The sequence below is a fragment of the Xenia sp. Carnegie-2017 genome, unplaced genomic scaffold (assembly GCF_021976095.1).
Source record: "Xenia sp. Carnegie-2017 unplaced genomic scaffold, XeniaSp_v1 HiC_scaffold_21, whole genome shotgun sequence".
Lineage (NCBI taxonomy): Eukaryota > Metazoa > Cnidaria > Anthozoa > Malacalcyonacea > Xeniidae > Xenia > Xenia sp. Carnegie-2017.
The window spans coordinates 697,433-713,291 of NW_025813484.1; the positions used below are offsets into that span (position 1 = coordinate 697,433).

The 15,859-nt window shown below is 33.4% G+C and overlaps 1 protein-coding gene and 1 long non-coding RNA gene across 5 annotated transcripts; one reads left to right on the forward strand and one right to left on the reverse strand.

Annotated features, from left to right (window-relative positions):
* Window positions 1–173: 173 nt before the first annotated feature.
* LOC124443837 lies at window positions 174–5,937 on the reverse strand. The gene is made up of 5 exons (XR_006947765.1): window positions 5,728–5,937; window positions 1,406–1,495; window positions 431–1,255; window positions 262–344; window positions 174–200 (listed from the first exon to the last, which is right to left on the reverse strand). It is a non-coding gene; the product is annotated as an uncharacterized LOC124443837 (long non-coding RNA).
* Window positions 3,525–14,958, forward strand: LOC124443836 (tumor necrosis factor receptor superfamily member 16-like). Of its 4 annotated transcripts, XM_046994374.1 has the most exons (7): window positions 3,679–3,741; window positions 4,334–4,461; window positions 8,235–8,289; window positions 11,787–12,200; window positions 12,300–12,486; window positions 13,230–13,490; window positions 13,568–14,958. In XM_046994374.1, coding segments are annotated over exons 2-7 (1,281 nt in total). In that variant the 5' UTR covers window positions 3,679–3,741; window positions 4,334–4,459; the 3' UTR covers window positions 13,930–14,958. The 4 variants fall into 4 exon arrangements, with proteins under 4 accessions (XP_046850328.1, XP_046850329.1, XP_046850330.1 ...); XM_046994372.1 differs by lacking the exon at window positions 4,334–4,461 and having other exon boundaries at window positions 3,525–3,741; XM_046994373.1 differs by lacking the exon at window positions 4,334–4,461 and having other exon boundaries at window positions 3,527–3,741; window positions 13,230–13,457.
* Window positions 14,959–15,859: the final 901 nt, after the last annotated feature.

Here is a 15,859-nt window from a genome sequence, read left to right on the forward strand (position 1 = left end):
TGGATAGTGTCAAAAACAAATATCGTCATTCTGAGGCAGGTATCATGAACATAATCATTACATTTTAAATGAATGGTTAGATCTCTTTACTACTATAATATGAAGTATTGTTTTCACTTGACCACATCCATCGTTATCTCACTTCTCACCTTCCTACAGACGCAAACATCTATGTAGATTAATAAGCATAATGGGTTGCTCTAAAGAAAAATAAAATGATGACAGTAAAAATCATTTTTAATGAAACCACCATTATTTTACCATCAAGGTTGATGAACAATTTTGTATTAGAGTCGTCTTGAATTCATCTTTCAATTTCAACCTAAGTCTGTCCAATGATGCCCCTAAACAATAATTTTGATGAACAATGACTTCATTTTAAATTATTTTTATGCTACAAAACGTTTCTCCAAGTATTTTATCGTCGTACCATCTTTCATGGATGTCGGATAAATTGCCCACTTTCCACGAAAATTCCAATATTTTTTTCATCCTTTGTGAATTTAATCTTGTTGTTGATTAATATTGATCTATCCATTCTTTTATGTTTATAAAGGATGTAGTCCACTGTGAATTGATTCAGAAGATTAACATTGTCATTCAGGAATATACAAAAGCAAAGTAAACGATGAAAACAGATATACGTGTTATGCGCAAAGATTCTACCCACAGATAAATTTATCCTGCTTTTGAAAATGTTACAAATTATGTATTCTTTGTGTATTCAAAAGAATAACCATAATTTTATTTCATTAATGTAATCCAAAATTTTACTGAGTTAGTATTTTTTTCGTGAAATCATCAGCCATTCAAGGGCAAGGTTGCTTAGCACAACAGGATTTAATAGCATGTAATCCCAGTTCACAAATCTATTTTGTTTAGGATTTAACTTCATGCAGGCTAGGTTAGGTTGTGAAATCCCTCTGTGGTGGATCTACTCTAAGTTAGAATACATTAAAGTAACCAATTGTCAATTAAGAATGCTATATTAACTGTCTTGTTAGAAATATTGAAAGATAATTATACTTTAGTTGCAAAGTAATTTGAATTGAAATATTTATATTAATGTATTCTGGCTATCCCTATATAATTCTCATTGCACAACTGCATCAGTCACAGAATTACAAAAAATTATGTGTTAGAAACACAAAAAGGATGATCTTACAAATGCTGAATTATTAAATTAAACTAACTTGTTGTGTTATGATGCCATCATTTTGATTGGCTTTGTCTTCACAAACATATTTATGTTGAACTAAAGACACAATAGTTTTCACTTGTTTGTTAAAATGATACACATGTTCTTTGGAAACCTTCACCTCTTGACAATTAATATGCATGTCCTTTATTTGACATATGAGAGGAGGTGGTAGTTGTGGTTTCCATACTTTGGTACACCCCTCACCTCAAAAATAAATTCCACCATATTGCCATGCTTGTTCACCTTGTATGTCATGTAAATTCTTGCAGATGTATGTTTAAATTTGATCTATTTCTACTGAAAACAAACATGATGGTTAAATTTCAATAGTACAGGTGTTATTAATATTTTGACCTTCAATTTAAATGAGCAATAGTAATTTTTTGCGCATCTTCTACAGCGCATGCAATAATTAATACCAACCAATCAATGACTACTACTGGAATCTTGATCGACTATTCGACTTACGTACCAATTTTATTGTAAGTATAATATTTTTACTAAAATGCAACATTCGTTTACCAATCTGTCTGTCCTCTAATCACTTAAGTAATATTTTCGAAGACCAGTAAAGTTGAAAAATCACGGATCTTTGTTAATACCAGTGCCATGGCTATATGGTAGCCAACGGGGAAGATATGCGCATGCTCGAACCAAGAAGTAAAATAAAGTGGTGAATAATTGTCTGAGATTACGCGAAAGCCTCATAACAGCTAAAATATTTTACATGATCCTCTCAAACGGATTATTGCATTTTCATGATTAAATCCACTTGACTGTTTTTAGCTAGAGAAAACCACAACAAGACGATGAAAGAGGACACTGCTCATTGTCAAAACACAAATCCCTTTAACCAGTAATTACGGAGATCCCAACCCCAATCTTATTTTACCAATGTTGGCTTTATTCTTTATAATTATTTGCTACGTTTCTGTTTATTTGAAAGCAGTGTGCTGTGAAAAAACTCCAAAATAAAACTATGAAAAACTTGTAAAATGTAAACTTTGGGCGTAGTTTGAGCTTTGAAAGTGCTTTTAACAGCAATTACAAGCAACCATGCAAGGAAGTGCTTACGAGATTTTTGATTTATTTTAACGTGTAAGATATTTTTCTTGGTCAGGTACGGCACCAAGAAATTAAACCTGTGGTAAGTGGGGCAAACTTGAATTTGATGACATAAGACGACACATGACCCAATACGGTTGGAGAAATTGTTTGCTGCAACAGCGAGACTTAAGTCTGTTAGTTGTTTATGTTCGTGTAAACCGAGGTGCCAACATTTTTAAAACGCAGTTTTGTTTTTACTATTCGTGCTGGTAAAAGTGAGTGCTCAACTTTGCAGTTGCAACTTACAAGTATTTGCAACATTTGAAAAATTAAAATTACCCTTTGCGATTGATTTGTCCCTACCTGGTAGAATTTAAATTGGTTACCGAGAGATTTCGACGAAATTCTATCCAGGGGGCGGTAATTTCTTACCTTTCTTGTACTCGCTGATTGGCGAATAATTAACGTATAAAAGTTTAAGCTAAAATCCGCATGAAACACAATAGCGGTGCCTTTTACAGTGATAAATAGGCACTTAATTTGATCCGTGCAGCTTTTCGTCTTCCTTTGTTCACTAATAAGAAAACTTTAAGATAAAATTATCAGAAAGAAAATAAGTATTGCTGAATTTCGGCTGCACATTTCTCAATTCTGACACATGTTGCTAAATTCTGATACTTAAAAGGTAACGAGAGGTAATTGCTAATTGAATTCTGATATGAATATCTTTAGACGGGTTTCTTTATACTGAATACTGATAAGTACAGTACTGCTGAGTTCTAGAAGCTGCTTGATAATTGAAAACAGGCATTCTCATATTGGGGATTTTTTCGTGTTTTAATCAAACAACATAACTGACTTGTTAATTCAAATTAATTAATCAGTTGATTAAATGATCAAAAAAATACAAAACAGTCAAATATTATCCCAACCTACGATTGTATCTTTACAGTGAGTAATCATTATGCTTTCATCTTGATAATTTACATGTACAAAAGTTTATCTGTGTGCGACAGCTGTGTATTTTTTGATTTCCAGTGTCAGTTACATTAAGCAACAATCTTCTCTTTGATGATAGAGTCAACTCTTGTTCTTGGTGCTTTACGAATGCACAACAAGTGACACAATTTTATTATTGGGAGCCGGTAATATTCTTTGAAGGTCTCGTGTGTTATTGCGGTTGAGAAAAGGTATCCATATGTACCCCATGGACGAACGCAGCATTAAATGATTTGTTCAGAAACGGGACATGTTTTGGCCTGTTCGAACATGTCCAAACAATTTCTATGATGATTTTTAATGTTCCAAATACTGTATTTGTCAGGTGCTTTATATTATAGCGACGAAAATTATGAGCAGCAACATTTATGGAGTCTTTATGGAACACTCAGCACGGCTTTCATTTGTCGCAACGTAAACGAAAGTGAAATCAAGCAAGTTTCCCGGAGGGAGTTTGTTTTATCTTTGTCCGCATGCGTATTCAATTCATTCAGGTATTTATTGCAACAAGCATGGCGTTGTGTATACTGTCAATAGTTAGGAAGCATTTTAAACCAACGAAAGCCTTGTTGTAAAAACATTTGTTCGTGTTTCTTTATGATAACTAAAAGGCATGCAAGACAAAATCTCATGTTGTGTTGTAACGTTCTTGCCTTGATCGGAACATGAAGATTTGACGATTTTGAGATCGTAAGCGTTAAATAACAGTATACTTTTTCGATGGGCTTGTCATAAGTATTAAAATTAAAAATACAGAAATCGTTGATGCACACCAAGTAATATATAAATTCTATCATTTGATAGACCTACAAAAAATATGATGTAAACAGAATTGTATAAAAATTCTAACATTCGATAAACTTACAAAAAATCTGACTGCATTTTTTTGTAAAATTGCCCAAAAGGTGTAACAATTGTTTGAAACACTACTAAAACGCCGACAATAATCATAATGCTATGACAAACCAATGCAGAAACGTTTGTAAATCTAACTAACTCCATACTGACAGTACAACTTGTTATGTTTGTAACTTTATCGTATACAGTTCGTCTTATCACAAATAGCTAACATATTTATTTCTATAGAAGGTCATGTACGTTGTTCGGGCAATTGTCCTGGAAAAGCTAATACGTTACAAATACATAGTACACAATAAACATAGTGACAGCATTCTTGATTAGCGTGGGATTGTAAGTGGAAGATTTATTCTGATGTAAGTATTAAGAACAAGCCTTTACAAGACGAATTGTTTGTTCATTATCCTATAATCTGATCTTAACAATTATAATCTCTTAATCCCATTTCTTGCTGTTGCATATAACATACTGATCGCATTAACGAGAGTAATTAAGGCATGCCATAGCTTATAAAACTAACAAAATTGTAACAATTTTTTTGGAGTTTTTGGATAACATTTACGATTTTGCGCGGCAAAAGATTGATACTTGAACACATTACACCAAAGTGTTAATACGAATCCTCCTGCACGATTACACCACAGTAGTCTTGAGAATAACTGTTCACAATTAACACGGGCTCTTGGTGGGCATGTGTGCGCAGCAACAAGTAATTATGAACTCATACCAAAATATTCTGTAAAAGATTGTCACCATAAACGAATATGGAAATATTGACTAATTAGAAATGATACTTTGATAACATGTGACGATGTTTATGAATGGTCATATTTGATGTACTAGGTGCAAGAAATGTCAAACTGTTACATAATAGTCCATTCAAAATACGTATTTGTTTAACAGATGAGTGGAATTGAATAAAAGAAGAGAAAATATATGTTTTCATAAATTGAATAACATGCACTTTTACCAAAATGAAATTATTGTGGAACATAAATAGTGATATCACTGATACCACAATGATTAAGTGAACAGATCGAGTATCGTAAAAGTTGCATAAATAAGATTACACAATAGATTATTAATTAATAGTTACTTCCCGCTGTACATTTAAATTGATCGATTTGCTTTAGTATGAGTGACACACGTGCAAAATGCATGCAAACCACGTATACAGCTGCTTTATCCAACCAGCTTTGAAATAAAGTACGTATTTCTCATATACAGCATACATGCTTGAGACTTTTCACGGCTTTTCAGACTTTGCAACTTGGCGACGACAGATCTGTCTCATTTTTGATTAACGGTAGGAGTTTGTTATTTATAATTAATAGCCAAGTTATTGAGATTTGTCCACTATAGTGATCTTTGAAACTTAAAGCCGTATTTAAAATTTAAGTTTCATGGAATATTTTAGACTGCTATGCACTTTCAATTTATCATGAGATTGGCAGCAAATATTTCGTTAGTTCTTTATTGTTTGCGCAAATTAACAACTATAATAAGATAATTTGAATAAAATGCGCCTGCTGTAGCTAGCTTGACTGTACCGCATGATCAACATTTGATGAAAACTTTTACTTAAACGGTTATTTAAACATCATTTTTATTCACACATTTACATAGGACAGTATTAAATCGAGAGTTCCTTTAAATCTTTGATCGATAACTGATGTGCGCTCTTCACGTTTTTAACACAAAGTCCATAGTTCACATATCATAATTGGTCTAACAATCTACTTGTTATGGTATGTTTCAGTCTATCGTGGAGCACGAAGAATTTTTCATGAACATTATGACAGCCTACAACAATGAGTACATGCTTATAAAAATGATACTGTCACCCATTAAAGTGTTAAGTATGCTTGACGTCATTGTTTTGATGTTGCAATAAAAGACTTCCATAACACGTAGAATTTTGACCATGACGTTGACCATGAAATTTTGTCATGTATTTGGATACAAAAGTTATTTTTCCACCAAACCATTAAACAGCTGGATGAATCCAGGCTCGAAAGGCTTTTTTTCATGCCCTTTCAAGATTATAACCACATCTATATCTAGACATTGGAATTCGAACTTTGAAGAGATCAGATTTTTTACACGAGTCTGAAAGTGATGCAATCCCTTTAATCAGATATACATTGTTCGTATGATTTTGAAAAAATTTTCAAAAACACTTTTTATCTCTAAATCTTAAGAGAAAGCAACGTTGAAAATATATACTAATAATTCAATAACCATCACATTTGTTCTCGGAATATTATAATGGTCTGTTCCGTGCAGACAACCAATTAAGTCAAGCTGAGTGTAGTTCCGATAGCGGAGTATAGATAATTTAATCTATTTTGCTCTTAGACTAGGAGGAATGTTTGCCATCAACTTAGAAAAATACTAACCAGTGACGGCCAATTAAGCGTCAGTTTTTACTTTCATGTACAACCAGCTGGCAAGGCAGGGTCGCCACTCCCTGAAGCATCAGGTCTGCTGCTTATAACTGCATCGCATCTGCCATGCCTACCCAAAATACTTTTCATTATAATTATTAGTATTATTATTATTATTATTGGGGCTGATTATAAGCATTTTTACAACTTTTTTTTATTTCTCTCTAAGCACTAAAAACGATTTGGAAAAATTAGGTACGCCCCATATGCGCAAGTAGCTATCTGTAAAAGCACATTTCTGCAAAGATCAATTTTTAGTTCATTAGAATAGCATTTGTGGTACTCGCTCTCACTACATTCTCTGCACTCGTTACATTTATTTGAATAGATATGTTCAATTTAGCTCACTATAAGTTTTTCGAATTTTGAAATGTTTGTCTTAATGAGGATGATAATTGCCATATTTATAAAACTTGAAACGAACGTGTAATTGATGATTACGGAGAATGGATTTTACTAATTTTAATAATTAAAGGATAATCACTAAGATTGATATACTAAATTAGCGTCATAAAAAGGCACGTCTTTACATGTTTTGGTTTACTTTCGAAAAAGTTATTTAACATTTTAAATATTTAGAATTCTTACTTCTCCCTTCCCTCGGGTTTATTAAGAAGTCATTCAATTTTCTAAATATTTATAATTTTTGCTTCTCCCTTCTTTCAATCAATCGTTAGGAATATGGTTAAGATGTTGGCGCGGGCTATAGTGTGTATTTTTGGCATTTGAAGTATGTCTTATCTGAAATATTTGTCTTTTCCTGTCAAAGGATAAAGAATTCCGTGTGACTAGTGTGGGAACTTTATCATTTCTATGACTTCTAAGTTTTGTTAACATTTTTATCAACCATTTTAAATGTGAATTTTACTTATATTAATTATAAGAAATTTCCAATAATAAGAATTCATTGAAAGTCAGATCCAAAACGGTTCGTAATATTTTTATTATGGAAGCATAGACATATTTTCTAATTATAAATAAATCATTTCACAATATTAAAACAAAATTCCCAAGGCATATATCGATTTCCGTGTTTTGCTCCCTTTTCCTGAATGCAATAACATCAATTGGTTTAAACTTAGAAGTTATTTCCGCCACCCACTCGAACTGTTTATATCAGACATATGAAATTTACATGTAATTACATTAATTAAAATGTTTCGGTTAACCAAAGATCTTGACGTTGCCACGCTATTTGAAATATTTTCTTGACAAATTGTTATAAGCAAAGAAGAAATTAAATATATATAGCCTATTTCCTCCATACGACGTATTTTGTCATGGGCCGTCAATACAAACAGACACTGGGGGATTCCATGGGGTATTTATGAACACGATGAAAGTGCAGAGAACATGTGTTTACGTAGTTGTGTATACTATATTCTAAGAATGTAGACGAGTCTGTTCATGTTACGCCTTAAAGGCATGAGCTACTTAAACATACGTAGTTTCATATACAATAATTATACTTTAGAAGTAGTTGCCCAAACACGTTTCGAAATTTTAATTGGCCACTCAAGCGTTCAACATTTTCGATAGACCAATCAGAAGGCATACAAATTGCGTGGCTAGCATGCCACCAGACTGCAAATTACAAATTCCTGTTTGAGTGATAGTGTGCTGACATAAATTTGTATCATGCATATGGTCTACTGATCTATCATAATTTCTACCCATGCTAGGCTTATGGAGGTACGACGATGGATTCAAATCCTGTACTTATTACCAGCATTACAGGTATGCCACATAACACTGTTTTTATATTCTCTAGAATACGTTCAACACATTAGAAAAATACTCGTGAATGAAGAATGCAAAGTGTTTTAACTGTATACATGAGTGCCTACTCTTAACTAAATATAAAGGAAATTCCATATTTTAAGTAGATGAAATAGACAACACTTGAGCAATGCAGCTGTATAATTGCAATGAAGATAGTTGTAGCTTCGCAGTGGTAATAAAAGAGACACTTTACTTATATTCGGTTGAATATCATTTTTAGCTTTCTAAAAATGAATTTTTTTTACTCTATCGAACTTCAAACAAGAAATTATGGTGCCGAACTAGTACATCGTAGTAGATGATGACCCACTAACGTTTGATCAAAACTTGACAAAATTGTTTTAATTTCTCCAGCAGCTTTTGACCTTGTCGACCTTTAGGAGGACATTATAGAAATATGGTGTATTTTTTGCAAAGTTGTACTATCTTGTGATAGTCATTTTGTGGTGTGATTGGTAGGTGAATGACAGTGAGTACAGCACATGCTAGCACATTTCATTACACGACTTCGTGAGCTCTTGCTACATATGTTGACTTCAGTACAATGCAAGGAAACAAGTCATTATCTAAATGGCAAAATCAGGTCATCTTAAATCTGCTGGTCAAAATCTACAAGATTGTAAGTCAAACAAAATTTCTGTGCCAGTCGTTTTGGTAAATGTATTTCGCGATCTTGAGCTCAAAACATTGTCAACAAGTTTTTTAGTTCGCTTTCAAAGGGAAAGATAGCGTTGTGTTTATTTGTATAAGATTTCCCACCAACTGTGCGAAGTCGTTTTGGATTGTTTAGTCATTGTTGGACGCCCAAATAATTCTAATCGATATTTTTCGTTGACAACTATATATAGTGAAGACAAATAAGCATTTCCTCTAGTGTGGTCTTGTGAACTGTAAGTCAATTGAATGACCATCTAATTATGAATTATGACAAAAGTTAAAGCGTCAATTGTGGTGATAAGTTGGAGCATGTTTCACAATTATTGACAGATTTGACTGATACGTCCTCCATTTAATCCGTCTTTTTATAACTGAATACACCGCGATGTTAAGAAATAATAATTTGCAAATAGTATTAACTGGGTCCAATTACTATAATCGCAGGTTTTTCATGAAGCACATCCAAGCAATAGCATGATAAAATCAGGTTGAAATCTCAGAAACTCTCACTGATCGTAAATGGCTTGTATCACATAATACAACGGAATTCATCTGTTGAGTTGACTACATGTAGCATTTTTATCATAATTGGTCAAATTCGTGTGGGGAAAGATACTTTGATAATCTTGCACCATCAAAAACCAAAAACCATACCATCAAAAAAATATAGACAAAAAGCTTTACTGAGAACTTTACAGAAAAATTCCCATTAACAGCGCATCAAAACGATAACAATATTGATGCCTCTATTGACCAGCTTATAACACAACAATAAGTAGTACAAATAGCAAAATGACAAAAAGTTACTGCTCACTTTGTAACAGCATATTCATCACATTTGTCATGTCAACAATGTCTATGTATGCGATATTCAATAACATTTTGAAAACCAAGATTTATTTGAATATCATTGCAATCGGTGTAATAGTCATTTTACTTCATGAAGAGGTGTTACGTGATAAGATTTGGTTGAATACTAGTAAGTTTGAAAGCATTCAAAAGAAATGAAAGAACAAAAATGCAGAAAATTTTTCATGATAAAAGACAAGGCAAATTATTAATAACCAGAAATGTTTAGGTAAAAATTTGTTAAGCTCTTTAGAGAAAATATTCAATAATTATAGGTTGTATAAAAAAGGCATTGTGTCAGGAGACAGCCAAGTTTCCCTTTCGTTGTTCAATGTGTGCTTTTTAAAGATGTTTGAAATGTTATCGTTGAATCAATCACGACAACCATTTTAATCAAAAATATTTCAGTAAACTTTAGTCACGATATGGATAGTTTGTATGAGACCTTGAACACTCTTGTTCGACCTTATTAATGCATGGGCAATTACAACGTTAAATTATGCAGTCACATCAGCAATAATACATGCTTTCGTTTTGTTTTGACTGTAATTGTCTTACTCACTGCGACTCATTTGCATAAACGTTCTGAAATTGAGAGAATTAGGACAAAACGTGGGTAGAAAACTGTCGCTCAAGAAAGCATATTCATAAATTTATATAAACTAAGATTGCTTTCATCATAATAAGACGATTTTCAAAACAAAACATCAAACGAGATTGGGAAAATTAATGGCATATTTATCGTGTTTTGCCGAACAGTTGTAAGAACAGTAATAATAGACAGACCAGTATAGCATTGTCACTATGCAAAAATGATAAATCAATTTCTTCATAACCAACAGGTAGTCCTACTTGTGCATGTTAATGCATTACTATAAACAACAGGTTGTTAAGAACAGATTTTTATTAATGCATTGTTAATGCAATGGCTATAAACAATTATGTTCACGGCTCTTTCGTGGAATATCCTTACACTAAAGTTAGAACCAAAAATATATATAAACGGAAATATGATTCCATCGTTTATTCCATAATATTTCAGTGGTTTTTTTGATCACTGTCTATCACCAAAAACAAGACATTCCAAAATAAACAACAACGTTTTTCCAAAACTGTGTGTTCTAAATTTCACGGTGCAGCTTATTTAGAAAAAATGTATTTAACAAATACCCTAATCGTAACATCATTCTCTATGATTATCGTACAGTAACATAATTTTGATATTATCAGGGTGCAGCCCTCCAGTCTTTAATATCGACGTGTTTTTACTGTTTATTAACACTGACATTCCAAGAATTTTATATATAAGGTGGACTATATACGTTACATTATTTTAATAACATCTAAATACACTGCATGTGTTTCCGCATAAATGAGATTTAGTTGAAGCTGAGGATAATGCATGACATATTAAAATCATCACTTTGTATAAAGTTTTTAAATAATTTGTGTACTTTGTTTTTGAGCTTTGATAAACATAGTTGCTCTCGTTGACATATTTGCGTGAAAAAAGATCGAGGTTCAAAATATCATTTATCTCAACAAATGCGTCGCATCTGAAGTTACATATATATGAATTTACAAGAGCTAAGAACGCAAGAACATCTTTCAACCTCAATAATTTTATTCTTCAGTTTTAGCGAAAGCCATGCTCTTTAGTATGTAGTTTATAATCATGGTGACCATGCACATCAACTCATGCTACCATGCACAAGCCCATTTACTGTTTACAAAGATTAATTTTACATGAAAGAACCTGTCAAATTACCTTAGCACTCTTTTATGTTCGCGAATTGCAACTCATGTTATGCAGAAAAGTCTTTGATACTTGACAAACAAATTTGTAATATATTTAAATGTTGACATGGCCAAATGATGCAACAGTCCCCAGCCTTCAAAACAAACTGTACTGTTTTCATTGAATTGAAAACTCTCGTTTATCATAGGAGTTTTTGGATATTTATGCCAACTCGATGGTGTGCCCAAGTACCCATTATTTGACACCCAAAGGACGACGATGTTGCATTAAGTGCAAAGCAGGAGAAAAAGTTGTTGGTGATTGCGAGCCAGGAAGAAATGAAACAACTCGTTGTGCGCCATGTCCACCCGGTGAATTTCAGGAATCGCCCAATGGTGAACGAAAATGCAATCGATGTTTTGGGTATATACCGTTGAGAATTATAGTAAAGGAGTGCAACAGAACACAAAATCGGAAAATGGGAGTTTGTATCGAGGGTTACTACTATAATAATGCATTATCTTATTGTCAACCGTGTAAGAGGTGTCTTAGAGGATATGGCGTAAAGAAACTATGCACAAATGAAACAAACACAGAATGCGAAGAGAAGCAATGTGCTTTGGTTAGTGAAATTTTTTGCACTAGATTTCAACAGGCTACAATATTACTGTTCTACAAATATGCTGGTGAATTTTTTGTTAAAAGCCTTTGTTTACTTTAGGGAACGTACAGCGACAAAGATAGCAAAACGCAAAAGTGTCAGCCATGCACTAATTGTAAAAAAAACGAGAAAACGATAGGTAGATGTAATGCGACAAGTAACAATTTGTGTCAAAGACGATTTTCGACAACGCCAACATCTCCTCTGACGACACAAATAAACATTACAAAAATCATCACAACGGCAAGTAAGACTTTTTGATTATCATCAACAGGAAACAAAATCGATAAGTTATTGCATTTTATTATTTTTTGCAATGAAATAAACAGGACTTGATTGAAAGCAAGCAAATATAAGACACTGTAGGTGTCTATCTATATATTTATTTTTTCCATTTTTGCTATGGCCATTTAGCGATCGTGAATTTGCTCGTACACAAGGAAAACTAGTCACCACATTTTAACATGATAAACTTGGATTCTCAGTGAATAACTCGTGCAAAAGTTCTGACTTAGAATGTTGAACGATTTACTCATATGAGTGTCTCAGGTTGAAAGCAAAGGATTAAAAATAGCAAACGATCAGCATAGGGGTTATCAAAAAAGCGGTTTTTGTCGCTCACCTCTGACATTTATCAATGACAATCGCATGTGCACAGTTCAGTCACGAACTATCAACTATCGGTTAAAAATAGCATAATACAATCTTCAGATTCCTTCACAAGAACCGCGGAGCATTCATTTAATTGTGAGGAAGGGGGGGAGGCTGTATAATATCCATTCATAGATGTTTGTTTCAAATGAGGAATCCAGATTTTAAATGTGAAAAACTTGAAGTAGAGGTAAAATTATTGGTGGAGGGGGGGAGGGAGTGCGCTTTATCAATCCAAGTAGACTTTGACGAGGAGTAATAAATTAATGACTTTTATTAAATTAAAAGCCCCATATATCTGATCTGAATACAGACAAACAATTTTATTTTATTTTCAAGCTACACCTCAGGACTCACCAGTTGCCCGTCCAAATGTGAGTAGTAGCTGGGTGATACCATTTTTTATTACATCTATGATACTGTTACTGGTTTTATTCATCGCATTGGTTCTTGGCGTTATCTTATGGTGTTGTGTACATAAACGACAGAGTATCATCATCCATTCAGAGGAGTCGAGGCTCGGACAACGTTTGTCAAAGTTTAATGATGAGATGGATTCTGGTTGTTGTAAGTCATCTCAACAGTACATAAATATCAAAGGTTTTTAAAGAAAGCTTTTAAACTTCATTTTCTCATAATAAAATTACAAATTTCACATGTGCTCTTTTTTACGATAGTACCGAGCGAGGAAAGTCCTTTCATTTTGGAAGAAATTCCGAGGATACAAGAGAATGGTTTAATGATACGTGATGTAACTCACGACATCATTGAACAACTAGCAAGCTATTTAAATCCCATAAATCCGCCAAGTAACTGGCGAAAAGTAGCCAGTATGCTTGATTTTCCTTGGAATGTCATTAACAATCTGGCCCTGTGTCCAACAACCGCCACACAACAACTCCTAGAGCGTTGGGGGACCAAGAGGGATGCTACGGTGTACAAGCTATATCTCACGTTGAAAGACATTGGTCGAGATGACGCGGCAGAAGTGCTGGAAAAATTGCTCATGGAACGTGTGGGTAACAACAAGTCAGTGTAACAATATAAGCCAGTGTAACATATACGCGGCTCATGTCTTTGAGCGTACGTATGTGGAATAACGTTTGTACGATATTCCCCTGGTGTCTCACATGGAACGTGTGATCAGTCACACAGCACCGATAGCATTGAATGGCGGAGCACAAGCTATGATAACTTATCTCTTTTGAGGTACATATACTTCAAGTTAGCAAAAATATACCCGCAATGTGTAAAGAAAAACATTAATTAGAGACACGTGTAGAGATGGGAATTGACACAGAAAAAACACAAAGAGGGTTCATGGTAAAAAAGCTTTGATAGAGTACAAATTAAGAGTAACTTTAGGAGACAATGCTGTGTTTCTTCCATAAATCGAACATCCTGCAGTGTTAATCGAAGTAAGGATTCGTATTTAATTGTTAATATGTATATATTTGCTCATCTCTGGAAACAAATATCAAAACTTGATATTTTTTGTCATCAAAGATACCAAAAGCAGGAAGGATATGTTTTGCTTTTGGTAGCAATCCTCTTTTGGTTTCTAATTTATGCAATGATGTTGATATGAAAGAGCGTATCCCAAAGAGCAAGTGTTTCCCAGCGAAGGCTCATCACATGTGTCCTACGCCATTGGCTTTGGACTGGTTAGCTTAGTGGGAAATGGTTTGAGATAAAAAAAGATCGCAGCATGTTGACGCTCAGTTGGAAATGATCCATGATATACTGAAAGAACAAGAGTATATTTTAATTTAAATCATATTTATCCAGTATTTAAATGTTACGTAATTATTTTAAGTACAAGGCTTGAAAACTGAAAAATCGAATTATTTTCACTGAATTTTAAGGATGAAAATTAAAAAACAAATCTTCTTAGCTACTTCAACGAATAAACAAATAACTGAGCTGTATTTGTGCCTAGAATGGTACTCAAAGCTTTTATATAAATGTAAAGTTATAAATATTGTAGTATTTTTCTATTTATACGAAAAAAGCAGCGTTATTAAAAATAGAAAAAGTTAGCGTTACAAGGCATTATTTGTGACTATCGAAGATGTTTTTTTTTATGTGAACTTCAATGTATACCTCCCTTTGTTATAATTTGCTTCAATTTAGGTTTAGTCTAATATAGCTATGTTCAAAACAAAAAGAAACCTGACAGAAGGTTTAATCTAATACAGCTATATTTAAAACATTACGACAGCTGACAGAAGAGCGAGCAATCTGTTTGAAACTCCAACAGTCTGCCAATCGACAAACTTACAGCCTTTATAGTGCACAGTAATAGAATACCTTGCCACAAAAACTATCACACGTATGCATACGCACGTGGCAAGATAATCTAATTGCTCACTAAATTTCACATGATTAAGCGTTTTAATATTTTAACTTCATCACCCGCACTCGTCAAGGAAATATGGCATAATATGTTGAAACGATGGCGATAACATTTTACTATTCTCAGTTGTTCTAGTTTCTTTCACAAAGTTTTTCCTGAATTAGTTTCAATTGCCAGATTCACACACACGCGCTGTGCAAAACTCTAATTTTGATTTTGGCAATGATGTAACTAATATGCAGGAACATTTATTAATGTAGACTTTCGTTATTATATCACTCGAAATTATTTCGTTGCTTGTTTTTACAAAGAATGAAACGAACCGATCTTTTCTATTCAAATTATCCACGTGATAACAGAGGTATCGTTGACTGGGAAATAAATCAGTCATGTTATTTTATCAGTGTTTGTCAACGTTATTGCTACTTGTATTTCGATACGTAAATAATTTTGCATGAACGATCATTCGATTCTTCATGGATTGCCAAGCCAGTTCGTGGTTTTTATAAAGATAATAAAATACAAACAGCACACCCAGAACCAAGAACAGTACGACCACACGTTGTAATGTTTTGTGTAAAGGTAGCACATAGCGTTTCCAACTCCATGCATA